Source organism: Cygnus olor, chromosome 15 (assembly GCF_009769625.2).
Source record: "Cygnus olor isolate bCygOlo1 chromosome 15, bCygOlo1.pri.v2, whole genome shotgun sequence".
In the NCBI taxonomy this organism is placed as follows: Eukaryota; Metazoa; Chordata; class Aves; order Anseriformes; family Anatidae; genus Cygnus; species Cygnus olor.
In genome coordinates this window covers 14,482,198-14,505,759 of record NC_049183.1, presented here as the reverse complement: position 1 = coordinate 14,505,759, position 23,562 = coordinate 14,482,198, and the positions used below count along the sequence as shown (strand labels likewise).

The 23,562-nt window shown below is 57.5% G+C and overlaps 3 protein-coding genes across 5 annotated transcripts in view; 1 reads left to right on the top strand and 2 right to left on the bottom strand.

The window, feature by feature from the left end:
- Positions 1-285: 285 nt before the first annotated feature.
- Positions 286-8,754, bottom strand: TMEM11 (transmembrane protein 11). 3 transcript variants are annotated; one of them, XM_040574558.1, is made up of 2 exons: positions 8,598-8,754; positions 286-1,195 (listed from the first exon to the last, which is right to left on the bottom strand). In XM_040574558.1, the coding sequence occupies exons 1-2, from the start codon at positions 8,663-8,665 to the stop codon at positions 679-681; spliced, it is 585 nt and encodes a 194-aa protein (XP_040430492.1). In that variant the 5' UTR covers positions 8,666-8,754; the 3' UTR covers positions 286-678. The 3 variants fall into 3 exon arrangements, with proteins under 3 accessions (XP_040430492.1, XP_040430493.1, XP_040430494.1); XM_040574559.1 differs by lacking the exon at positions 8,598-8,754 and adding an exon at positions 5,511-5,801; XM_040574560.1 differs by lacking the exon at positions 8,598-8,754 and adding an exon at positions 1,432-1,910.
- A 2,290-nt stretch (positions 8,755-11,044) lies between these two features.
- Positions 11,045-19,454, bottom strand: NATD1 (N-acetyltransferase domain containing 1). Its single transcript, XM_040574357.1, has 3 exons — positions 19,199-19,454; positions 15,074-15,192; positions 11,045-14,213 (listed from the first exon to the last, which is right to left on the bottom strand). The coding sequence occupies exons 1-3, from the start codon at positions 19,293-19,295 to the stop codon at positions 14,097-14,099; spliced, it is 333 nt and encodes a 110-aa protein (XP_040430291.1). The 5' UTR covers positions 19,296-19,454; the 3' UTR covers positions 11,045-14,096.
- Positions 19,455-22,991: 3,537 nt separating this feature from the next.
- MAP2K3 (mitogen-activated protein kinase kinase 3) overlaps positions 22,992-23,562 on the top strand; it is a 28,315-nt gene continuing 27,744 nt past the window's right edge. Inside the window, exon 1 of the mRNA XM_040574350.1 lies at positions 22,992-23,105. Coding sequence (XP_040430284.1) covers positions 23,090-23,105 — 16 coding nt within the window. The 5' untranslated portion in view covers positions 22,992-23,089. The remainder of the gene's footprint in view (positions 23,106-23,562) is intronic.

Sequence of the window (23,562 nt, the reverse complement as noted above, 5' to 3'; positions counted from 1 at the left end):
TGCGGTTACCAAAACAGATGGAGATACTGGGGTAGCTGGTACGCCCTCTTCCAAGAGGCACAACTAGTCAAGCAAGAGGAAAAGCAACACTACAGCCCTTCCTCCAGCAGACAGCTGTGAGGTAACGTGGATGCTGCTGCCACGTGCAACAGACAAGAGGAGTACCAGGTCCGTATGCCAGCACGCATACGTCACTGTCAGCACTGGAGACCTCTCAGCAAAGCTTCCAGCCCCTGGAAGCACACTGTAAAAGGGAGCTACGTTACCAGTAACGAGAGCGCAAAATCATTTGAAATTCTCATCCTTTAATGGTCAATGATAACTTCCGGCTGGTTCTGTGTAATACAATTAAACAATATACTTAAATGTTTCAAAAAAAAAAAAAAAGAAGCTCTCACACCCCCCTCTTTCCATAGCTTTCTTTCATCAGCACTCCACTGCTGGATTGGACTCCCATGGCCTAACGTACATCTCTCATTTCACCACACATCCAAATTCTTAAGTGTAACGAAGAACTGAAAAACCTTGGTGCACCAGTGATGTGTTATTTTAAAAATAACAGCTCTATTAAACCACCTCCTTCCCAGTCTCCACTGCTTCTCAAAGAGGAAAAACAAAATGTTACTGTGGGAGTCTTAATACGCTTGTCTTTGTAGGTTTCTCTCTTCCCTGCTGAAGTCATACAGCATAGAGTTCATAGATCTTCTTTACACAGTACACCAGGGCAGCGAGTGCTATCGTGTTATGCAGTCTCTTTCTGTGCAGGTCGTCCTTCCTCACCAGCACCACCGGAGTGGAAGAGGTGAGCGTATGCAGGGGCAGGCGGGAAAGTTTATAGGCATCGTACTCTACTTGGTACTTGCAACAGGGATCAAATTGCCAAGAGATACCGTAAAGGGTGCAGCAAGCCATGCTCAGCACACCAGCAGGCAAGGAGATGTAGTGAGAATAATCTACTGGAAGTGCCAGCGGGGTGAAGAGACAGGTGGTGCCCGCTAGCACGGCGGTCTTGTGCAGGCAGTTCCCCACAGTGATCCAGCGGGCCGTCTCGTCCCCAATGCGAGTGGGCTCTATCACTATGTATTTGTACTGCGCTTCCAGGGCCTGCTCCAGCTCATACTCAAACTGGTCCTGAGCGTTCTCCCCGTTGTAGATCTCATGCACGATGTAGCAGTCCGTGGAGGACAAGGTGACCCTGTTAACAGGAAACACAGGATTAAAACTACGGAGCTAAAAGACGGACTTTTCACCCACCCGGTTGCAAGAGCTTGAGGGAAAAACGCCTGAAGTCAGGGCAGCCCCTCAAGGTCACCCAGGCACTGCCTCTGCTCAACAACGAGCAGCTTTTTCGAGTCAAGATAATTTCACTCAGCTAATTATGCTTTTTATACACGAAGTCATCCCAAATTGAGGCAATTTACTTTTCCTTACATTTTCCTAACTCGGAGGAACTAAGAACATTTGGAGAAACCGGGATCTTGACAGCAATCCTGGAACAGCTCCTCGCTCTGACACCTCAGCAGTTTTTCTGGAGATGCTGGAAATACCGCACCTTAGTGACCACGCTGGATCAATGAACGAACCGCACGGACTCGAGGAGCTTTCCCAAGAAATTAAGACTAGCAACTCATTTATCAAGAGGGCGAGCCGCACTGGAAGATTTTGAGAGGCAGCGTCTTCATTTGAAGACGATGGCTTTCTCCCCACAACAACCACCTCCTTGTCACCAGCACAGCTTGTTTAGTCCTTCACAGCAAGTCCAGCCTGCAGACACAAGAACGGCTGAGAAACGTGGCTGGAAGTGAAGGTGAAGAGGGCAGCGGAGCAGTCACTGTTACAGAATGATTGATTCCCTCTGATGAAACAGGAAGCAGCAAGCAAGCAAAGATTTATTTTTTTTCCACCAAGGTAAGTTTTAACAAAGAAGAAAGATGCTTGCTTTACCTCGGAACAGGCTCCCTGCTGACAGAGGGCTCGCAAGGCTCATACATCCCCCCTCTATTTGAGTACCAGCTCTTTGCTACCTAAAGAATCGCATCAGTTCCTTCCTTCCACCTTCTTCGTGCACATCACCTTAGCCGCAGCCAGGTTAATGTAACAGACGGCGAAGAAATAAGATTATGCCTGTTTACCTGCACCGAGAAAGGGTAAAAACGGATCCACTGGAACAAAGCAAAATCCTCCCTTCTAAGGGGAGGAAATAACTATTTGACATACTTGTGTTTAAGCAGAACAAAACGGAGCACGTGGCCTCTCAAGGATAAAAATATCTAGCAGATTCCTTTAGCAGAAGAAGAACAAACTGCGCACATATTTGACCTAATCACGGCAGACAAAACAACCTCATCCCAAGCGTTTAGACCGTGCTGATATTGGGAGGCAAGAGGCTGCTGAAACGGAGAATGCATCTAGCACTTTCTGCTCCATCAGTACAACGGCACTTGTGTGCACGCACTGGAAAATAAAGGAGAGAAAACACACATTTGCAAGCTGCCGCGTTACCAGCCGTTACCCTGAACGTGCAGCTCTGTTCGTGCTGCAGAGGGGATCGTGCAGTGACCGTCTGTAATCAAGAATATTGTTAAGTGACAAGCTGTTGCCAGAAGTAGCTGCTGTTGTGAACAGCGGCAAACACGTCAAACAGCAGGAAATAGGACGCACCAGCTTCTCCCAAAGCAGGATAATAAGCGGTTTCCATAAGGCTCTGGCTGGTACTTAGAAAAACTACAAGGAAAACTCCACTTAAAGCTAGTTACTGGTTCTCTGCGGTGCACTTCTCCCTCGGCCTGTTCACAGGTAGAAGGGGAAACAAAAATCCACCTGAATGCTGCGTACGCCGGGGGCTTCTTTAAGGCCATCATCTTGTCCAACACCGTTTGGAACATACCTACAAGTCTTCATCTGATTTTTAAGGCAACCCTTTCGAGAGAAGGCTGGATTCTGTAGACGATTAACTCCTTCAGCACAGGATGTGGCAAGCTCTGCTGTTCTGTAGTGAAGCGGCAAGTATTTAAAGAAGAAGATTAAAGGACAGCACCTATATAGAAGGTTAATGGCACACTACGTCTCTAACATAGCTAAGCATCAGCTAGCTTTAAGAGTTTCTGTAAGGCAGGATTAGTTAACCAGGACTGCACCAGTATGTTAAAGGACACAGCTGGTAAAGGTTTCTGCCAAGGATTTTTTCCTGACCAGAACCATTCCCAGCGCAGCTTCAGCCCAATGAAAAATCCCAGTTTGATTTCAGAAGATACCCTGAGACTCCCATAAAAAATAACACCAGTGACTACGCGAGACCACTCGGAAATGTGTAAGGACTTCAGGGAAGAGCTATGGCCGAGAGGCGTTGTTAAGCTGGAGGCTGAGCCATCACTAACACAGCCCTCCAGATAAAACGGGGTATTTCCCGCGACAGAGCACCTCCAGCTTTCTGTAACACCTAGGGACATGCAGCAAGTCTCTGCAAAACAGAAGCGGTTTCCAAATTTTAGCAGTCTGCCCTCCAAACCATGCTGTTTTCCCAAATTAGGCCCTTAATATGGGGCTAAATCTGTCACGGAGCTGCAGTTGCAGCAGGCTGATTGGACAACCCCAGTAACAAAGGACAAAGGATGAAAAAGTAGTTGCCCAAACAATAGGGCACACGAAGAGTCAGCAACGCAAGCAGAGCGCCTCCACTGCTCTAGCAGAAGCAGTACGATTTAACTGCATATTTTTGTCCGTACAAGAACTGGCTACCTCTGGAGGAAGGAAAGCTGAGAACCCGATGCAGCCGAGGCGCACGGGCTGAGCAGGGCCCCGAGAAGCTTTGAGACCTTGCTGGCGTGCAGAGCAGGACCAGGGACCTCAAACCACAGCGGCAGCCTCTCCTGACGCAGCCTTTCCATTGAGCACAGCAGCTGCCCACAAACAAATCCGAGCAAAGCCAGTGGATTTGCTCAGACACTGGAGGCTACAGAATTTGCCTTTTGGTGCTTGTCATGCCACCCTCCAAAGCAATGACAAAAACGCAGAACTACGCCATCAATTGCGAACTGGTACCCACCAGTTGTGAAGTGCTGCTCGTTTTAGGTAACTCCGTTTTACTTAAAAGATTGGTAAATAACCAGCGTGAGAGAGGATCTAGTTCCAGAAGTCATAAAATGGTGCCACACGTTCCGAAGCCCAACATGCTGTTTACCAGACCGACCAGAAAAGCAGTCGATTTTATTCAATCAAATGCTTTTCCAGGACCTGCCTCCCCCTCTCAAAAAATAATAAGAAGAAAAAAGGCTAAGTTGTACAAGAGCTCTGTAAGAACAGTTCTAGACCTTATATCCAAACAATTTACTCTATTGCGGCTTTATACATTCTGTTCTTGAGAAATTTTAAGTGCCTTATTCCTGGTGCCAACTGTACACATACACGGGGAAAGGTGACGGTACCCTGAAGGATTCGGCGCGGCGAGATGAACCTTATTTAAAATCACTGACATAAAATCGTGGTATTACCAGAGTTAGCAGTAAGGAATCGGTTGTTAACAGAGCTGCTACCAGCAGGAGGGACCGAAGTGTCTCAGCTATAGGGCAAGCTTCAGATTCCACTGGATTATCTTCCTAACATGGGAAGCTCAGAGAGCGCCCGCAGCGGGGTTCTGCAGCTGGCTGAGCAGCAGCAACTCCAGCAGCGCCCCCCCTCCGGGCAGCTCCGTTTCGCTGCCTCCTGAGAAGAGCGGCCTGTCTGCTAAACGCAAGTTTCAGCTGGAGAGTCTTTAAGGATGAAGACACAAACACCCAGCTAAGGAGGAGGCACTCCTGCCACTCGCTGCGCCAGGACCTGAAGTTCTGCCAGGTGCCAACTGGCAAGGAGAGGACCAAGTGAACAGCGCTAAAAACAGGGCACACGGCAGCGGCCCGGCGGAAATCCCCGCATCCTCCTACCCCTGGGCGTTCGGAGGGCAGAAAAACCGAGCCTCGGGAGCGTGCTGCTGCTCTCCACCTGATGGTGCCCCTCAATCCGCCCGGAACACTTTTGGCTAGGGTTTCGAGGCCGCCAACCACTTCAGTTCTGCAGAGCGTCCGGGGTCAGGCCCAGAAACAATCTCGATCTCCACGCAAAGTATTTTGTGTTTTTTTTTAAAGGATGTTCCTGACAACAGCGTTGCTCACTGCACCAAACATACACTGGGATGAGCTATAAATGAAGGCAAACCAGTCCGATTAGTACTTAAAAAAAATAAGCGGGGAGAGGCTTGCAGTTGTATGATAACGCCTGTCACAAGCAGCACACAGAAAACCCAGCGCAGCGATGCCTTGGAGGGCCTTAACGCTGGCTGTGTGGGTTATCTGCAGAAAAAGCACCCTACAGATGGCCAAAGCACGGCCTCTGGGGTCGTTATTAGCATCCCAACCACGCCTGAGTAAGTCAAAACAGTTGAGGCAAGTCAAATTCAAATGCTACCACGCTCAACTTCCCTCCACCCACCTAAATCCTCCTTCGAACGTCAGGATTAAAAATGAGACGTGGTCTACCTGTGAGGTAGGGTGTTTCCTCTGAGAATCCAAACCATGTCTGACCAGCGCCTTTTTCTACTCAGGACAGCTCCGGAATACGGCGTACAGAAAGTGCCAACATGGCCAAGCTGAAACACCCGAACAGCTGCCCCTCTACCAAACCCCTGCAGGATCTACTGCTGCCAGGCCCACGGCTTCAGCAAGGCCGTTTTAACAGGCCGCCCATGGCTGCACTGAAGTTGAGGAAGAACAGGAAAAGCACAGCAGTAAAGCAAGACTTCCACTCGAAAGACGTGCCTTAAATACAAACAGGAGAGAAAACAGGGGAACACAGGTGAGATCCTCAAGCAGCCTTGGCGAGGGAAGGCAATCATAAGGAAAACCTCACCCAGCCATACCGAAAAACCCTCCAGCCACCAGAGCAAAAAAAGAAACACCGATTTTAGGTCAACTAATGATTAGCTAGGCTAATGGAAACGGGTCAATCATTGCTGTAAGCAAACAGAGTACCAGAAATCCGAGCAGTGCAGGTAGCGAGAGGAGAGACCTCTTTAAGGGTGCGGAGAAGCCAATGCAAGGAGCAGCGATGGGGCGAGAGCTCTTCTTTCTGCAGTTTGTTAGAACATCTCCCCGGGGAACAAACGGCATTCTGTCTTGTGTTCTGGCGGTCATCGTGCTGAATTTCATACAGAAACCCCAAGCACAATTCAGTGTCTGTTCTGTGTTAGAAGTTGTTTTGGTCTACAGATTAACAATTCCCTTTAGACAGTCTCCATTAAAGAGTCTATCCAGAACGCAGAAAAACAAATATTTAGTTGCTTCTCTTCTTTTTTTAAAAAAGAAAACTATTTTTTTTTTCCACCACCAGAGAGCCAGCTGGAGTTCACAGCCAGTATCCTTTGAAATTAATGTCCTTACATTTCAGTCCTGTTGAGGAAAGCAGTTTTTGACCAACTACAGACTTCCTTGCATCAATGAAGTCATTTATGAAGGGAGGGAGTCTCCACAGACAGTCACTGGGCCTTTTTTTTTTTTCTTTTATTAAAGAGAAAGCTGGTCAAGTCTAATACCAGACAGTATTTTATTCACTACCAAATCTCGACACCACCTCCCAACACACTGATGTCTTTCTAGCCTAGCTGGCTGACGACTCTAAAAATACCTTGAAGCAGCTCGTTTCTGAGGAAAGCTGGATTAGCACATTCGGTTCAAAGGAACGCGTCTTTGGGCAGGAATCCTGCCCAATGTAGGAAAATTGTGCTCATTTTATAGAAAAAAAAAATCCCTGCGTCACCAGCTGATGACATCAGGCCCGTCAGCCCCACCGTTCCCACAACTTGCACTGCCAGCAGCCAAACGAGCCCGGTAGGTGCGATTTACAATTAGCCCCTGATCAAGAGGCCCAGTCACGCGCATCTCCGGGTCTGAAGCTGCGAGGAAGGGGCGCTGCCTCGCTGACATCACCCGGCCCCGGGTAACAGCGGGATCCGCACGGGGTGACACCTAACAGAACCACCGTCTCCTGATAAGGGTTGTGAAACGCCGCTCGGTGGTGTAACAGTCACGCAGATCATCTGTTGCCCTGCTGTGGCACTTCTGTGCTTTCTTACGCTTCGCTACGTGCTTCTCGTCGTAAAAGGAGAATAATGCACGCTGAACGTTCACAAAGTAGCTCATGTTTATGAACAAGTGGTTTTGATCATAAGATCAAGAGTAATCAGAGCTTAAAAATCCCCACAAACTACAATTACATTCTACAATTAGGTTACTGTATAGCTCGCGGATTAACTTAACAGGTAACAACTCACTTTTAAGTCTGCATCAATTTTCATCCAGGTAGAATAATTATCACTGAAGGCGAGTGCTCTTTTCCATATTTTTTTCTTCACTTCTCCTGAGAGTGCAGCGCTACAACGTGAGAACTCCTCGCCTCGTGGTTTAGCACTGGGGCAGGTGCCAGCAGTGGGTGCAGTTTTACCACTATGCCACCGAGCTCTGTGGCATTCTGAGCTGTTTATACAAACTACGCTGATGTAGTAATTCCATCAGCTCTTCCAATTCAGTTGCTCCTAGATCCCCTCAGCACAGGCAGCATTTCTCCGTTTCACATCAGCGCTAGAACGTTAAGGGCTACCTGCGACTCCCCACGGCTACGTAGACTCAACACCACCAAATTCAGTCCTCTTGAATTACAGCAAGGGAGCAAAACGAGGCAAAGCCCCCAACAACACCAAAAAAATAATAAAAAAATAAGGGATATCACGGTCTCTAAATAAGGCGGCAGGACAAAAGAAAACGTCTCCTCACAATGAAAACGCAGCTGCTCACAGCAGCTGCTGGTTACATCAGTCAGCCCTAGGGCGAAACGGGGAAAAACGCCAACGTAAGGAAACACGGGATTTAGCCAGACGTTTTAAGCAGGTAAAGAACCACGCGCACAGGCTTCAGAACAGCTCAGCACGGTTTCCTCCCGTCCCCCTTTCTCCCGTCTTTAACGCTAAGATCTCAGCTCTTCCACAGATATTCCCTGGGCAGTCCCAGCCTGTCCTTGCAGCCCCTGGGTGCTGCGGGAGCCAAAAAAAAAAAAAAAAAAAAAAAAAACAGAGCCGCCGACCCCACGGAGCTCGACACCGCACCCCAGGCGGCCACCCCCGGCAGGAGGTCACCCTGGAGGTGCCGCCGGTGCCCTCCCCGCCTTTAAAAATAGCCTCGCCAGGAGCCTCCCGGGGGCCGGCCGGCCCTGCCCGGCCCTGCCTCCTCCTCCCCGACCCCCGGCACCGCGCTGCCCACGCGGGAACAGCCGCGGCCGCCGCCGTCCCTTAACGGGCCCGCTCCTCGAGGCCTCCCCTGGCCCTCCCCGAGCCTCGGGGCCTCCCCTTGAATGCCCGGTGCCGACGCCCGGGGCACCAAACCGCCCCGCTCCGGGCTCCCCTCAGCGGGGCCGCGGCCCCCCGCCGGCCCGGCCCCGCTCCCCTCAGCGCGGCCCCCGCCCTTGCCGCGGGGTCGCGGGGAGCCCCGAGGGCCGCAGCCCGCTCCCCGCCGCCTCCTCGCCCCCCCCGAGGAGCCCCGGCCGCCCCCCGAGCCCCTGCCCGGCCCCGGCCTCACCTCTCCCGGCCGCCGCCGCCGCTGTTGGAGCCGCCGGGGCCGCCGCGCCTCCTTCCCCACGCCGCCATCTTGGAGACACTCGGCTGGCAAATGTCTCCGCCAAAGGGCCGCGGGCCCGCCGCGCTGCCCGACGGGAAATGTAGTGCGCGGGGCCGGGGCCGGAACCACTCAGCGAGCGCGGGGGTCAGGCGGGCGAGGACTACGAGTCCCACAGCGCCTCGCGGCACAGAGAGGCGGCCGCGGGAGGATTCTGGGATTTGTAGTCCACTCAGCAGGAGTAGGGGCCCGGCCTGCCCCGCGGCCCCGCCATGAGGGCGGCGGCGGGTGCCGGGGTGGGAAGGGGGGAGGGGGTGTCGTGTGCCCCGTGCTGCTCGTGGGGGAGAGGGAAGGGCCAGGGGAGCCGTGCTAACCCTCAGCAGAACTCCCTAGGGAAGGGATGGGGTTTTGCGGGGCAAATGGAGCCCGTTTGTGCCATGCTGGGCACTGCCAACGTGTCCCCTCTGAGGCGGGGTGGCAGTTCGTAGCCAAACACCTCAGTGGAAAATGGAACACATCCGTTGGTCACACACATTTGTTGGGCACCCCACACACTTGCCCTCAGCCTGAGGTCTGCCCAAGCAGAGCTGGGACCAGGCACACAGCACAGCCACGACATAGTCCCAAAGCCTCCCCCAAGACGCCCTGGGGCTTTCCCAGCCCTGTGTCTCTTGCCAGGAGCGGAGCCTTTTCCTAGGAAACCCGTCCTCCCTCAGTCCTCCCTCGGTCCTCCTTCAGTCCTCCTTCAGTCCTCCCTCAGCAAACCGCAGCTCCCCTGCTCCGCAGCCTGCCCTGGCCCGCAAGGATGCCCTCCTCCAGCCCCTGTTCCCCCGGCAGCCCCAGCACTGCGGGTTCCCCTCCCGTCCCCCACCATTTCCCATTCATTTCCAACACTCTCCTCTTGCTGCTTCTTCCCCGGGAGCTGCCAAGCCTCCGAGGAGAAGGGGAAGGGAGCACATCCGTGGGGATGTACGTCTGAAATGACTGACGGGGCGTTTCAGAAGAATGGCGTTGTCTCTGCAACTCCCCTTCCTTGAAAATTCCTCTTTTTGACAGCATTATTTCCGAGTGAGGTAACGTAACTAAAGAGGACAGCCCCGTAGCTGCCTGCATCTCCCCAGGCACCGCGAGGCTGTGCTTGCAGGCTGCAGGGCTGTCCCGCACCTCGGCTTTCTCGGCCGTAATTTGGGGTTCTGCTCTGTCGGCGGAGGTAAATAACGCATTTGCATGAGCGAGAGGTGCTTGGGAAAGGCTCCCAGCCTGGCAGAGCGTGCAGCCGGGCGGCAGCATTGCTGGGGCAGGCTGGAGCATTGGACTTTGTGGAATGTGGAATGTAAACAGAGCGTGTTACTAGCAACAGCCCAGCTCCGTGCTATAACCCAAATCCGCCGCGCTGTCTCTTGGGAGGAGCAAAACCCCAAACCCCTTGCCTGCTCAAGTTGCAGCCCGGGGGCCTCGCGTCACTTGTCACACTGGGTCAAATCGTAACTGGAAATAAGCAGTGCCCCTTCTGCCCGCCACCACCCCTAGGGTTTTCAGCTACTGCAGTTCCAGCCTCGGCCTCCGAGGCTTGCGCCCATCTTCAGGAGGCGAGGTAAACACGCTGGCCGGGAGCCCGAGGGCGATCGCTCAGGCTGTGCTCCCTGCCTGCGGAGTGCTGGGCCCCGCAGGGAAGCGCCTGGTGTTCCTCTGAGTCACCTGCCCGTCCGCCTTGCTCCGCACGAGCACGGCAGGGAAGGACTCCACTAACCGGCTATTTAAATGTTTCATGCCTTAATGTTTTCAAACATCTTCAACAGATGAACACAAGCGTTTAGTGCCAGTTCGGGAGAGTCTGCGTTTGCAGGATTGCTCCCGAGGACTGTTTGGACTGGAATCTCGAGGCAGGACTGCTTTGTGTGAGCAGGGGAGGATCGGTTGTGATCCCCCTGGCCCCAAGCTCTATGCAGTTATCGCAGTCAGGCAGCCTTAAGACCCGAAATAAAAGCCAAAAGCCTCAGCTCCTGCCTCCCTGATCATTTGTGGTGGGAGCAGGCAGTAGGAGGGTGGCTGCTGAGAACACCCATGTGCACTGCAGCGAGCCTCCCATCTGCCAGCTTCTGCCTCCTCTCCAAGACACAGACGTGCACAGCAGTTAATAGCCTAGAGAGTTGGAGTTGGATGTGGTAGAGGACTTGTTTTCTGGGGGAGATGAGAAAGAGATTTACGTCGAAAATGAATAATTGTCATCAGCGAGGCAGCAGCAATCAAGCTGGACACAGCCTGGAAAACAGAGCAGTCTGACGAGACCTGTGCAACAGGCTCTGCCGAGGTGACCCAGCCCAGCGGGGACAGAGCCGGGGATGCCTGCGGTCCCCCGGTCACCTCCTCCTGCCCCCTGCAAGCAGCGCGCAGCAAACCACTGCCGATCAGTTAAGCCACACTTTTTATTGTACTGTATTCCATGCAATATGTTCATGTTTTATAGTACGACAGAGGAGGGATAAAGATAAACGTTAGACATAAACAAAAGCAGAAAGGTCGTTTGTAACAGGTCCTGAGAAGGAAAGGCACATCGTAACCACCGAATTCAACAGAACAGGAACCTCGGACAGAGGAAGACAACGCTGGGAAGCGGATGAGGGAGGGGGTGTTTCAAGTTGGGCGAGGTGGAAGCGGGTTTGACAGCGATTTGTACTTCCCCACCCGTGAAAGTCTATAGTTCAAACGGGCTCGGGGACCTCACTGTTCAACCAAACCACTTCCACGCTCCTGTCGCCGGAGAGAGTCCAGGATCCCAGCTCCTCCAGGCTCGGTCAGCACCAAGGGGCAGTGCAGGGAGCTCCTTCCCGCAGGGATGAGCCTCACGGGAGCGCAGGGGACGGTGGCGTCGCTGGTGACCGGTGGGTATTGCTATTCGCCGACCTCAAACGCCACGGGGCTGGGGCAGGAGGATGGGTACAGCAGTAAAACAGTTGGCACGGAAACCGGCACATCTCCGTCGGGTCGGACACCGGAGGGATTGTAGCACCTCGAAGGGACGCAGCAGCAAATCCACGTGCTGTGCCTGATTTAAGGCAGCGATTGCCACTCGGGATCCAGCACCAGGAAGCACAAGGGTCCTGCCGGAGCAGCACGAAAGGCTCCAGGGACGCTGAGCCCTGCCCGTGCATCCTCCAGCGATGTGGATCTTATGGGAACTGCCACACAGTGGGAACCAGCACAAACCCGAGGCCAAGGCTCACAGCGCTGGGCTCGCGCTATTGCTCCTAGGAGGCACCCAGGCACAGATCTCTTCGAGCACCCAGCCCTGCTGCAACGCAGATGCAACGGTGGCTTGGCTTGGCTCGCAGGAGACGGCTCAGCTTCACTTTGGGACCCAGAGCAGGGATGGTTCTGTCATCGCTTGGCTATAACAGAGCCAGCCTTGCTCCTGTAACTAGATGTCAAAGCGTGTTTTCCATGTTAAAAAGCAAACGTTTAGCAGCCCAGATATCTTCTTGGGCTGCTTTTCTTTAGTTCCTTACCCATGACCCTTTCCCAGTCCCTCTAAGCCATCCTGAAGGCTGCAGCCGGGCTGAAATAGGCAGCAAGGGGCAGAGACATGGGGCAAAGGTGGTGCTGCGCCTGGTGCCTTTCAGCACAGGCCCCTGCCAAGGTGGGTGGTAAAAAGGGGCAGGGGTCTCAGCACCGCAGCAGGGACAAAGCTCGGGAGGTTTGACCCAAGCCAGCGTGCAGAGAGCTGCGTTATGTTGGCAGCGGGCAGCCTGTGAGCACAGGCAGGCGGCCAGGCTTCACCTCGAGCCGGTGGCCAGAACAGATCAAGACCTCCCTGGCTAACACCGGGCATGGGGTCTCCATCTCCAACCAACCCACCCAGGAGCAAAGGCTGCGGGAGCTTCTTCCTTTGCCTCCTCTGGCTCTGGGAGAGGGCTGAGCTGCTGCTTGGCCCGGGCTTCATTCAGTCCGTGGCACAGGTTGTAAACTTTAGTCCCTGCTGAGAGATAAGCTAGGTTTGGATCTGACCTCCAGGTGAAAGGCTTTTATCTCCTGCTGCCTGGCTGCAACCCCCACCTGCTGGCCGAGCCACCATCGCCTGCCCCACCGCAGCCCAGCCCCGGGGCCTCACGAAATCCTGAGAGCTCGGGGTGAAAACCTCCGGGGTCTAGCTCAGGAAAGCCCAGACGAGGCAGGAGAGGCGGCAAGCAGGAGCCGAGCAGCACCCTGCTGTCACGGCGTTACCTCTACGTCCGACTGCAACAATGCTGAGCCGTGCTACGGGGTCATCGCCCGCGGAGGTAACGGTGCACGGCGAGGGCATTCCACCCCAGCACGCTGCCAGCACCCCGGGCTTGGAGCTGCGAGGAGGCCGGTGAGCAGAGGGGCAATGCCCTGCACTGGGGCTGCTTTCCCAAGGCCGTAAGGAGAAGTGAACGGCATCCACGCGGAGCTGAGCGACATCAAGCCCTGGAGATGGGACCAGATCCCAGAGGCCTCACCCCCGTTGCTCTCAGGATGTGGCGTCGGCTCAGACCTTTGGGCCCGGGGCACAGACGGGTGCAGATCTGGAGACGAGGGAGATGCAGGGAGCCTCTCTCTTCAGCTGCAGGAAACCACCCCGGGGGTGCACTTCTGGGCAGGCCGTGTCCTCACCAGCAGGCAGCACAGCCAGAACGACAGCCCGGGACCCTGCGGGACGCCGCGTGGGGCTGTGTCCAGAAGGTCAGGCAGGAGCTGGCACCCCCAGGAGCAGCGCCCACCACTCAGCCGTGTTTCTCCCTCCACATGCACACGCTGTACATGCTCTATTGCAGGCTCTGCAGATGAAGCCCGCTCCCCACGCGGCTCCTCTCTCCCAGCTCAGAGGTCTCAGTGTCCCAGCATCTCCGCAGCTGGCGTGGCGAGGGCTCCCAGGCACCACCGCTGCCCACGCGGTCTCACCTGCGCCCCACGGGGCTTTGGGCAAGGCTCGGCGCTCGGCAGATGCTCCTGCTGCAGGACACGACCCTGCCACGGGGCTGGGGCTCCTCCAGCACCTCCCTCTGGTCCACGAGGCTTTAATCCACAGCATCTCCCCCAGCTGCAGGAGGAAAGGAGGCTGGGACCCCACAGCCCCCCCTAACCAACATCCCCCAGCAAGTTCACAGCTGTCGCCAAGCAGAGGAGAGAGGACGAGGTGCAGGCGGAGTCATCCCCTGCTCTTGTGATGGAGTTTGGGGGGAAAATCCTCCTCTTCCACCCTCTGGCTCGGGATAAAAAGCACCGGGGGGCACGCGTGCCCGGAGCGCAGGGGCCGCAGCCATGCTCACACGTGGGCAGGGAGGAGGAGGTTGCGCCCACGCTCGTGCACCACATGGACACGCTTTAAAAAAAAAAAAAAATGGGAATTGTGAGTGCGGAAGGGGGTTTCCTGAGACTGCAGAGAAGCGAAGGCCGCGTTGAACAGTCAGGGACAGGCGTGCTGGTGGCGGGAGCTGTCCTGCCTTAAGGCTGCAAGTGTTCCAGGTACTGCGGCAGCGGGTTCTCCTTGACGTATTTCTGAATATACCAGCACGTCAGGTGAGCTTTCAGGTCCTCCTCCACCACAAAGTCCAGGGCTGCCTGCAACCAAGCGGAGAAGACGGAAGGTGGGTTACAGACAGCACCCCCAGCTCACTTTCCCCTGAAACCTCCCGTGGCACAGACCTCTGTACCCCACCCTGCAGCAGGCAGCCTTCACATACCCCATGTGCGAGGCAGGAGGAGAGAGAGGGCTGGGGGGAGCACGGCCATGCTGCTAGCAGCCCCTCAGCCCTCCCGGCATGGCTGCGAGCCCCTAAAGCAGGGCCCAAGGCAGGAAAAGGGCCCAGGAGGACCCTGAAAAGCTTCGAGGTGAGCTGCGGGGGGGTGGGGGGGGGGAAGACGTTGATCCAGCCCCCGAGCAAAAGCGGGGTGGGAGCGAGGGCTGTTGGCAGGGAGGAGGAAAGGGCCGAGGCTGGGCAGCGGCCGGACGCGCTGGAACTCAGCCAGCCCCTCTCGCGGCCAGGAACAGGAACGCCTGACCACCCGTTTCCATCCAGCCCGCCAGGGCACAGCGAAGGGAAGGCAGAGCTGCAACACCGAGCACGCGGAGGAGCTGCAGCCCCTCGCCCCGACACCGCTGCTGTGCCGAGGTGTCCCAGCGCACCCCAAAAAAAGAGGTGCCTGGAGCTGGGGGGCTCCTCTTCTCCTCTTGCAAGGAGCTAAGCTAGAGAGATGGGAGAGTGCCCGCTGCAGCATCCCTCCCCCAAAACATCCCCCTGCAGCGCAGCGTCCTCCCACGTCCCCATCCCTGCTCTCGGCTGCACCAGGGCTGGCTTTAACACGTCCCTTCTCGGGGTTTGGCCACCCCAAAACGTGCTCCTTTTCCTCTGGGACCTCGCTTTGCCTCCATCTGCTGTCGGATAGCGACGGCAAATCCCCAGGGATGGCAGTGGCCGTACCTTCGCGAGGTGCTTGGCTATTCCTCTCCCTCGATAGGCATCCGGGACCTCCGTGTGCTGCAAGTCCACGATCCGCTTCCCCACGTACTCGTAGAGCAGCACCGCCCTGTCGTGGCAGCCTGCGGGGCACGAGAGAGCGGTGAGGTTTGGGATGTCCCGGGGGGACGGTGCTGCTCCCTGTGCCTAAGCTGGGGCAGTTTAGGCTTCCTGAGCCCCTGGACGAGGGGGTACAAACCAAGTGCTGACGCCAGCACGACGCATTTAGGGTAGGAAAGCAGCTGGCAGCGGAGGGGTGAGATGTGTTGACGGGGGAGCGAGCAAAAATAGGAAAGAACGGGAAAAGCTGACCCAGGTAACAGCCGGTTCCTTTCCCTCTACAGGATTTCGTCATCATCTGTAAAATGGGACAAGAGTTCTTGGGACTTTGTGTTCGGGACCCTGCAAGGACAGGGGGACGACGCTGGGAGAGATGGATCCCACAAAGACAGGGGGAAGTGCACGCAGGCGTGCAAGGGTGTGCGCACATTCACACACACGCTTCTTGTTGCGACCCTCCGGCGTTTCTCACACCGGTTCAGACACAGGAAGAAAGAAGTTTCACACACACATGTAAATCAGAGGAGAGCTAATAATACCCCCCCCCGCTTCATCCACAGAACCCGAACTTCTGCCTTCAGCACAAAAGCAAACCGTTCGTTTCTGGAGGGTTTCTGTACCTAAAAGCAAGTTTCCAAAACACAAGCTTCCAACCAAAGAGGCGAGCTCAATTAAAATAACGGAGGCTTTTCGTTTCCCCCGCAACGCTTACTGGAGGGTGAAGGGCCACAAGTTCACCTGCCTTCACCGCGTGCCTTGGCTGAGCTCAATCCACTTGATTTTACTGCGTTTCAGCTGACGACTCCAGCCCAGTTCCTTTGGTCCCTGTATTTGAGAGGCACGAGGAGCTTTCAGGCAAAGGCTCCGTCCTCCTACACGGGCTGGAAATCTTGGCGTTCCCAGCCCGAGTTTATTCCTGCTGGTCTCTACCCGCTCCTTCTTGCGCCAGCATCGTCCTTGGGTGGACGTAAATCCCTCCTCTCCCTGCCACCCCCGAGTACTTACAGACAGCGGCCCTGCCCCTCTCAGCTTTTAATTCAGCAAAAAGCTGAGCTCTTAAGCGCCTCTACAGCCCCAGACCCCTGTGACCAACCGCACAGCCAACCCCACAGCCCTGCCGGGGACCCTTCCCTGCCTCCCCTCCATCTCGGGGCGGAGGGTTTGGGGTGAACCGCTGGGACGGGCAGGGTGGGAAGGGGCCGAAGGAGCAGTCACCTCTTCCCCGCTGGCCGGAGCGGTGCAGGTGCCATCCTACACCCCCGTTCCACAGCTGGAAATCCCAGGGAAAGAGGGGGAAGAGGCAGCGAGCCTGGCCCTAGCCCTGAACCAGGGAAGGGACGCAGCAGGCGCAGAGCAGGGGCCAGGAGAAGGCCGGCAGCTCGGCTCCCCCGCTGCCAAAGGCTGCCTGCGGGGCGATCACCGAGGACAAGACATCCTAAAGAACGCGCACAGCCCCGGCCGGGATGGCTCCCGGGGTCGGCCTCGCTCACCCACGGAGCGACTGGCACGTCGCTGCCGGGAGGGGACACAGCAGACCGCAGCAGGCGGCGCCGAGCGGAGACAGCGCAGCCGTCCCCGACGGGCCCCGCTGCCGGAGCGCCGCGGGGGGGACCCGGCAGCGCGGCAGTTTCCTGTTTAGGAGCTCTCTCGAGGTCCGCGGCACGGGAAAAGCGCGGTGCCATCTTGACACAGAGCTCCCTTCCACCCCGCGGCACGCGGCAGGGAGGGGAGCACCCTGGCACGACCTGCTCCGGGTTTCCCGAACGAGCCCGAGCCAAGCAAAGCTTCCAGCAGCCGGATCCTGCCCAAAGCCCGGCAGCTGGGGAAGGGACGGGAGGTTTGGGAAGCACGGCTCGCTGAGCCCACGTGCCGAACGATGGGGACCGTGCGCGTGAAGCCCGGGCATCCCGGAGGAGACAGAGCCGCTCGGCAGAGAGCGCGGTGTTTGTCTGAGGGATGCCCAGAAATCAAAGAGGGCTCTGCTGAAAGCGCTGCGCCCCTGCCCCAAGCGGCTGCAGCAGCAGGCAGCCCGACCTGCGGCTACTTCGGGGCAGGAGTCTCTCTGCGTTTCTCGTTTTGCCCAGAAATGTTGTCTAAACAAAGAAACAACCGAGAAAAACGACCGCCACCTTTATCTGACAGAACCAGCCTACGATTCCCAAGGAAACGCGCCGCTTAGACCCAGGATCCTCTCCAACAAAGAGGCTGCATTGAGAGCGCTCCGGCTAGCTCGTGCTGTTAGTCACATCTGAACTGGTGACACATCCAGTCGGGCTCCTTGCTGCCCTCGTCTCCGAGGGGACAGCGAAGCTCGGTGAGGTCTGGTTACGATCTGCTTTTCTTTCAGCTCCTCAACGCTTCTGCGGTTGGGTTGCAAAGAAAGAGGGGAGCGTGTTAAGACGGACCAGCTGACTGTCAGTTTTAGAAACCACGCGGAGCACCGAGGGCTCGGAGGAAGGGGATGACGGGGCTACGGAGAAAACGCCAAAGGCACCCCGTGTTTCTTGCGTACGAGCAGGGAATCCCGCCAGGAGGCTACACGAGGGCGCAGAGGGGAAGAGGAGGAGGCGATGCTGAAACGCGGCACCTTCCACAGCTACGTCACAGCTGCCGTGGCGTCTCGGGCCTGTTGTCACAGGGACTGCCTCGAGCACATCACCACAGCAAGATCCCAACCAGCACCTCCTGAAGTCGGGGCTGTGCTACCGCAGCCTCGGAGCCCGGCGGCGAGCTGTGGGTTCGCCCCAAGGGCTGCTGCTCACCCACAGCTCACGGCACGGCAGGTGGCAAACGTGCTCTGGGAGGGCCTCGCGGGTCACGGGGAAGCCAAAATCCCAAATCCTACAGGGGCATCCGCTCAGCTCTGCCGATCCTCAGCCCGCCAGGAGCGGGGCTACACGGGGAACACGCCCCGAGCGCACGATCCCGCAGCAAGGGCTGCGTCCAGCCTCCTGCTGGGGTTCAGCAAACACCCAACGAGCACAGGACCATCACCTACCCTGCCTTCAGTCAGCCCAGGGCAGGAACACCTCCGCACCGGGGCTCCATGGCACTGCCCAGCACCAGATTCCCCCAAACAAGGGAAAAAAAAAACCAAAAACCCATCCAGGCACCTGGGGAAACCTGCGGAGGATCCTCAGCCCCCAAACCCTACCTGACCCGCGGGGGCGGCAGGGGGAGGTTTAACCCAACAAACCCCAACGAAGGGGTTCGGTTTCCCCTGTGACTTTTTTTTTTTTCCAGGCCCCTGTGAGCTCCTCGGGCAGCGACGCCGCAGCTCTCGCGGTGCCGGCGCCCGGGCCCTCGTTTGATCTCTGTCGCTTTGCGAGGAGCACTCGGGGAAATCGCCCTCTCCACGCACGTCTCCTCCTTGCGTGCCCCGCCGCCGCCGAGCCTCCGGCCTGCGCTTTGTAATTAGCGGTTGAAATTAAAGAAGGGAAAGAAAAAAAAAAAAAAAAAAAAAGGGAGAAAAGCCCCAAATAACCCCAGACAGCTCCTGTTGTTTTATCGAGAACGCCTCCCAGCGCGTGTAGGATTTCTGTGCTGTTTTTTCTATAAGTTCCTGCACTTTTTTTTTTTTTATTATTATTATTTTTTAGGTTTTTTTTTTAAACCCAAACCCCTCAGAGCTCCTGCGGGCCAGCAAAGCCTTTTTAGGGCGACAAGCCCATGGGACCAAAATCCCTGAATGTTTGGGATTATCCAAGGGAACGGTGCCTGGAGGAGCCTCAGCGTGCCGGAAAGGTGCGCCAGCACCCCACCTGCGTGCCCCCCGCCCTATAACCAGCGGGGATTGGGGTGCCCACGCCACTGGGGGGGGGAGGGGGGGGGGGGTGTGGACACGACACCCACGGGTGGGGGGGCACCCACGGGTGGGGGGGGGGGGCAGCTTTTAGGGTCAGGGGGGTTGGAGAAGGGCCCGGGGGCGGCGCAGGGGGCACGGCGGGGGGGTGTGGGGGGGAAGCCGGGGGTCGGGGGGTGCCGGTGCCCGTCCCGGTGCCCGTCCCGGTGCCCGCGGCCGCCCCTTACCGTTGAGGCGCACGGTGAACTGCCGCCGCTTCCGATCGTGCTCCACCTGGATGGGGCAGCCCTGCTCCAGGAGGCCGAGAGGTGCCGAGTGGGCCATGGCCGGGCCGGGGGGGAACGCGTCGCGACAGGACGCGATAAGTCGCGACAGGACGCCCGGCACCGGGGCGCTCGGGGCCGGGCCGGGCCGTGGCAGCAGCGCCGGGGCCGCCGCCGGCGCGCGGCCGCAGGAAGGCAGCCGGGCGCCACGTGCCCGCGCGGCAGCCAATGGGCGCGGCGCCGTTTTGTTTTGGTGCGGCCGCCCGGCGCTTAAAGGGGCAGCGGCACCGCACGGGCAGCCCCGGGGGGGGGGTGGGGGGGGCCTGGGGGGGCCTGTGCTGGTCCCGTGCACGTCCTGTATTGGTCCTGTGCTGGTCCTGTATTGGTCCTGTGCATGTCCCGTATTGGTCCTGTATAGGTCCTGTGCTGGTCCTGTATTGGTCCCGTACTGGTCCTATATTGGTCCTGTACAGGTCCTGTGCATGTCCCATATTGGTCCTGTACTGGTCCTATATTGGTCCTGTATAGGTCCTGTGCTGGTCCTGTACTGGTTCTGTGCATGTCCCATATTGGTCCTGTATTGGTCCTGTACTGATCCTGTGCTTGCCCTTTACCGGTCCTGTGCATGTCCCATATTGGTCCTGTACTGGTCCTATATAGGTCCTGTGCTGGTCCTGTACTGGTCCTGTGCATATCCCATATTGGTCCTGTGCTGGTCCTGTACTGGTCCTGTATTGGTCCTGTACTGGTCCTGTACTGGTCCTATATAGGTCCTGTGCTGGTCCTGTACTGGTCCTGTGCATATCCCATATTGGTCCTGTGCTGGTCCTGTACTGGTCCTGTATTGGTCCTGTACTGGTCCTCTATTGGTCCTGTATTGGTAATGTGCTGGTCCTGTATTGGTCCTGTACTGGTCCTGTATTGGTCCTGTATCAGTCCTCTATTGATCCTGTACTAGTCCCGTGCACATCCTCTACTGGTCCTGTACACATCCTAAACTGGTTCTATACTGGTCCTGTGCGTGTCCTGTACTGGTCCTGCACTGGTCCGGTGTTGGTTCTTTCCTGATTCTGTACTGTGCACGTCCTGTGCCAGTTCTGTCCTGATTCTGTGCTGGTCCTGTATTGGCCCTGTGCTGGTCTGTGTGCATTCCGTACTGGTTCTATACTGGTCCTGCGCGCATCCTGTACTGGTCCTGCACTGGTCCTGTGCTGGTTCTGTCCTGATTTTGTGCTGGTCCTGTTTTGGTCCTGTGTGTGTTTAAATACACAAAGTGTGAGTGTCAGGAGGACGGAGCCAGGCTCTTCTCGGTGACACCCAGTGACAGGACAAGGGGCAATGGGGGCAAGCTGGAACACAGGAGGTTCTGCTTAAATGTGAGACGAAATTTCTTCACGGTGAGGTGACAGAGCATGGAACAGGCTGCCCAGGAGGGTGTGGGGGCTCCTTCTCTGCAGACATTCAAGGCCCGCCTGGACGCGTTCCTGTGTGACCTGATCGAGGTGTTCCTGCTCCGGCAGGGGGATCGGGCGGGATGATCTGTCAAGGTCCTTTCCAATCCCTCACATTCTGTCATTCCGTGTCCTGTGCTGGTCCTGTGCTGGCACACAGGGCTCTCTGGCCTGGTTTACTGGTGCCACGCTAGGACACAACCCTGCTGGCCTGGTGCTGCCCGGCTGTGAGGCCTGCTCCGTGGTAATTAGCAGAGCTGCTGTGCTGGTACTGGTGCTGGTGCTGGTACTGGTACTGGTACCGGTGCTGGTGCTGATTTTGGTACTGGTGCTGCTACTTGTCACCGTCCAGCAGCAGCTGCCCTGCCCCTAAATGACGTCCTGCAGAGTCCGGCCTTTGCTGGTCACTTTGGCTCCTGCTCCCCAGGCTGGTGCCCAAAAGCTGATTAATTCACCAGGCCACTCGACATGCTTGGTCTGTGCGCCTGCAGCACCCGCCAGCCCTCAGAAACGGACGTCTCCTCCTCCGTGCAGAGCCTGGTGCAGGCAGAGAGAGGGGCCGAATCCTGCACCCGGCTTGGGGCCGCTGGGGGGCTGCTGACGCCACGGCGATGCTGAGGGAATCAGTTTGGGAAACCCGAGGAGAGAGGAGGCAGGAGTGGTGGCGTTTGTGTGCCTTCGGGAATGCTGACGATCCACAGAAATTCCTGGGCACACTCGAACTGGGATGCTGGGACACTGGGATACTGGGACACGGCCCTGACTTAGCCTGGGCCGATTGCCCTTGCTCTGCCCCATGCACGGCTCCAGCCAGGACTCGCGAAGAAATAACACTGGCAGTCACCGAGCCCAAACCTGCTCGCATCAGCCGCTCCGGAGCTCCAGCCCCGCTGCTGATTCAGAGATCTGGATGGCGAAAAGCCAGGACGGTCCATCCCAATCCCACCTCCTGCTCGCCCGGCCCGGGGGATGACACGGGCAGCCCTTGCGTCACCGCTAATAACCCTGCGGTCGAGCCGTTTTTTTTTTTTTTTAGGAAGGCTCCTCGCGTGTGTTGAAAGACTTGAAAGGCGGGGAATCTACTACGTCTCTTGGGGAGGTAATTGCTTGCTGTTAAAAACCTGTAATTTATTTCTCATTTGAACTTTTCTAGCTTCAATTTCTAGCTGCTAGATGTTATGCTGTCGCTGCTGGATTAAAGGTCCAGCCAAGGCATCTGGCCCCCTGCAGACGCAGCCCCCAGCCCCTTCCCTTTTGTATTCCTGCCTGAATTCCTGGCAGGTTTTCCAGCCCTTGAACCTTTTCAAAACACGCTGCAAAGCCCAGATCAGAACCGTGCGTGACTGTGCTCGAGTACCACCCCTCCTTCTTACCCCCCTGGGATACGCTAGGTGTTTCCTCCAGAAAATTGCATTCACAACAAGAAACCTCCGCAGGCTCCGGATGGCCGGGACGCTGCCGGGACAGCTCGGGGCTGGCTGATGGGACATGGGTGACCCCGAGCAGGATCCCACGGAGGACGCGATGGCATCACCACTGACGGTCCCCACGCCTGGGCCAGGTGCCCGTGGGGCTGCAGCACGGCGGGGGCCCCTTGCATCGCCCCGGGGCAGGCGGCACGTGCAGGCAGGTGAGCCTGATGCATCAGGGCTGCAGATATGTGGGTGATTCTCCTCCGGGGCGCGAGGAGGGCTTGGGGAGAGCCCTGGGTGCCCCTTCCAGGGGTTGGGGAGAACCCTGGGTGCCCCACGCCGCCGAGGATGGAGCGAGGGTGCGAGGGTGCGGGTGCAAGGCAGGGGGTGTTGCTGAATGTCCTGCAGCGGGGTGCTCCCCCAGCACGGTGGCAGCTTCTTGGAGCGTGCCTGTGGGTTTTCCCCAGCTCCTGGCCGGGCTGAGCCCTGCATCCCTGTATCCCTGCATCCCTCCTGCCCCGGCAGGGAGCCTTGGGGGTAAGCAGGATTTTTGGGGGAGCCCTGGCGGGTGGCGAGCCCTGCTTTCCCTTGCCATGGGGGTGGCGTGCGCCCAGCCCCGAGCACGGGGGCCCTGCGGGGAAGGGAGAGACGTGGAAAGGGGGGAAAAGACGCGGAGGGGCCGCGGGGATGCTGCGGGCCCCCGCCGTGAGTCACCGAGCCTCCGGGCGGCCGCGCTCTTCCCCCGCCCTCGTCACTGCCTCCCGCCCACAGTGCCCGAGAACCATAAAACTCCCCCCGCGCCGGGGGGCGGCGACATAACCCCGCCCCCTCCCCGCTCTCAACCAATCGGAGCGGGGCTCCGGCGGGCGAAGGGGCGGGACTCCGGCCGCCGGGCCCTGCCCTTCGCTGTTCTTCCTCCGCCGCCCGCCTCGCTGGGCCGGACTCCGCCGGGCGCCGCGCTCTGCCCGGGCGCTGCGGGGCCGCCGCCAGCCATGTCCGTGCCCAGAGGTAGGACCGGGGCCGGGGGGGGGGGCGCTGCGGGGGGGATATGGGGACCCCGGGACCCCCTTCCCTTTTCCTCCGTTCCCGGGCTGCAGGCAGCCCACGCCGTTCTATGGGCACAGCCCGGTTGGGAAGCGTGGGGTCGGGGGGAGTAAGAGGGTGTAAAGGGGTGTAAAGGGGGTGTAGGGGGGAGTAAGGGGGTGTAAAGGGGTGTAGGGGGGTTTTGGGGTGTAGGGGGCCAAGGGGGTTTAGGGGAGCACCGGGGGGGACAAGTGGTGAAGCGCCCTGGGCGTGCAGCATGTCGATAATTTTTTTTTTTTTTTTTTTTTAAAAAAAGGGTGAGTTTGGTCCAGCCGGGGGAAAAAAAAAAAAAAAAATTCCCCAAACCCCAAAAAGGGGCGTTAGGGGGTCGTGGGGCCATAGTGGGGCAGCGGGGAGGGGGGGGGGGGGGGGCAAGGTGTTA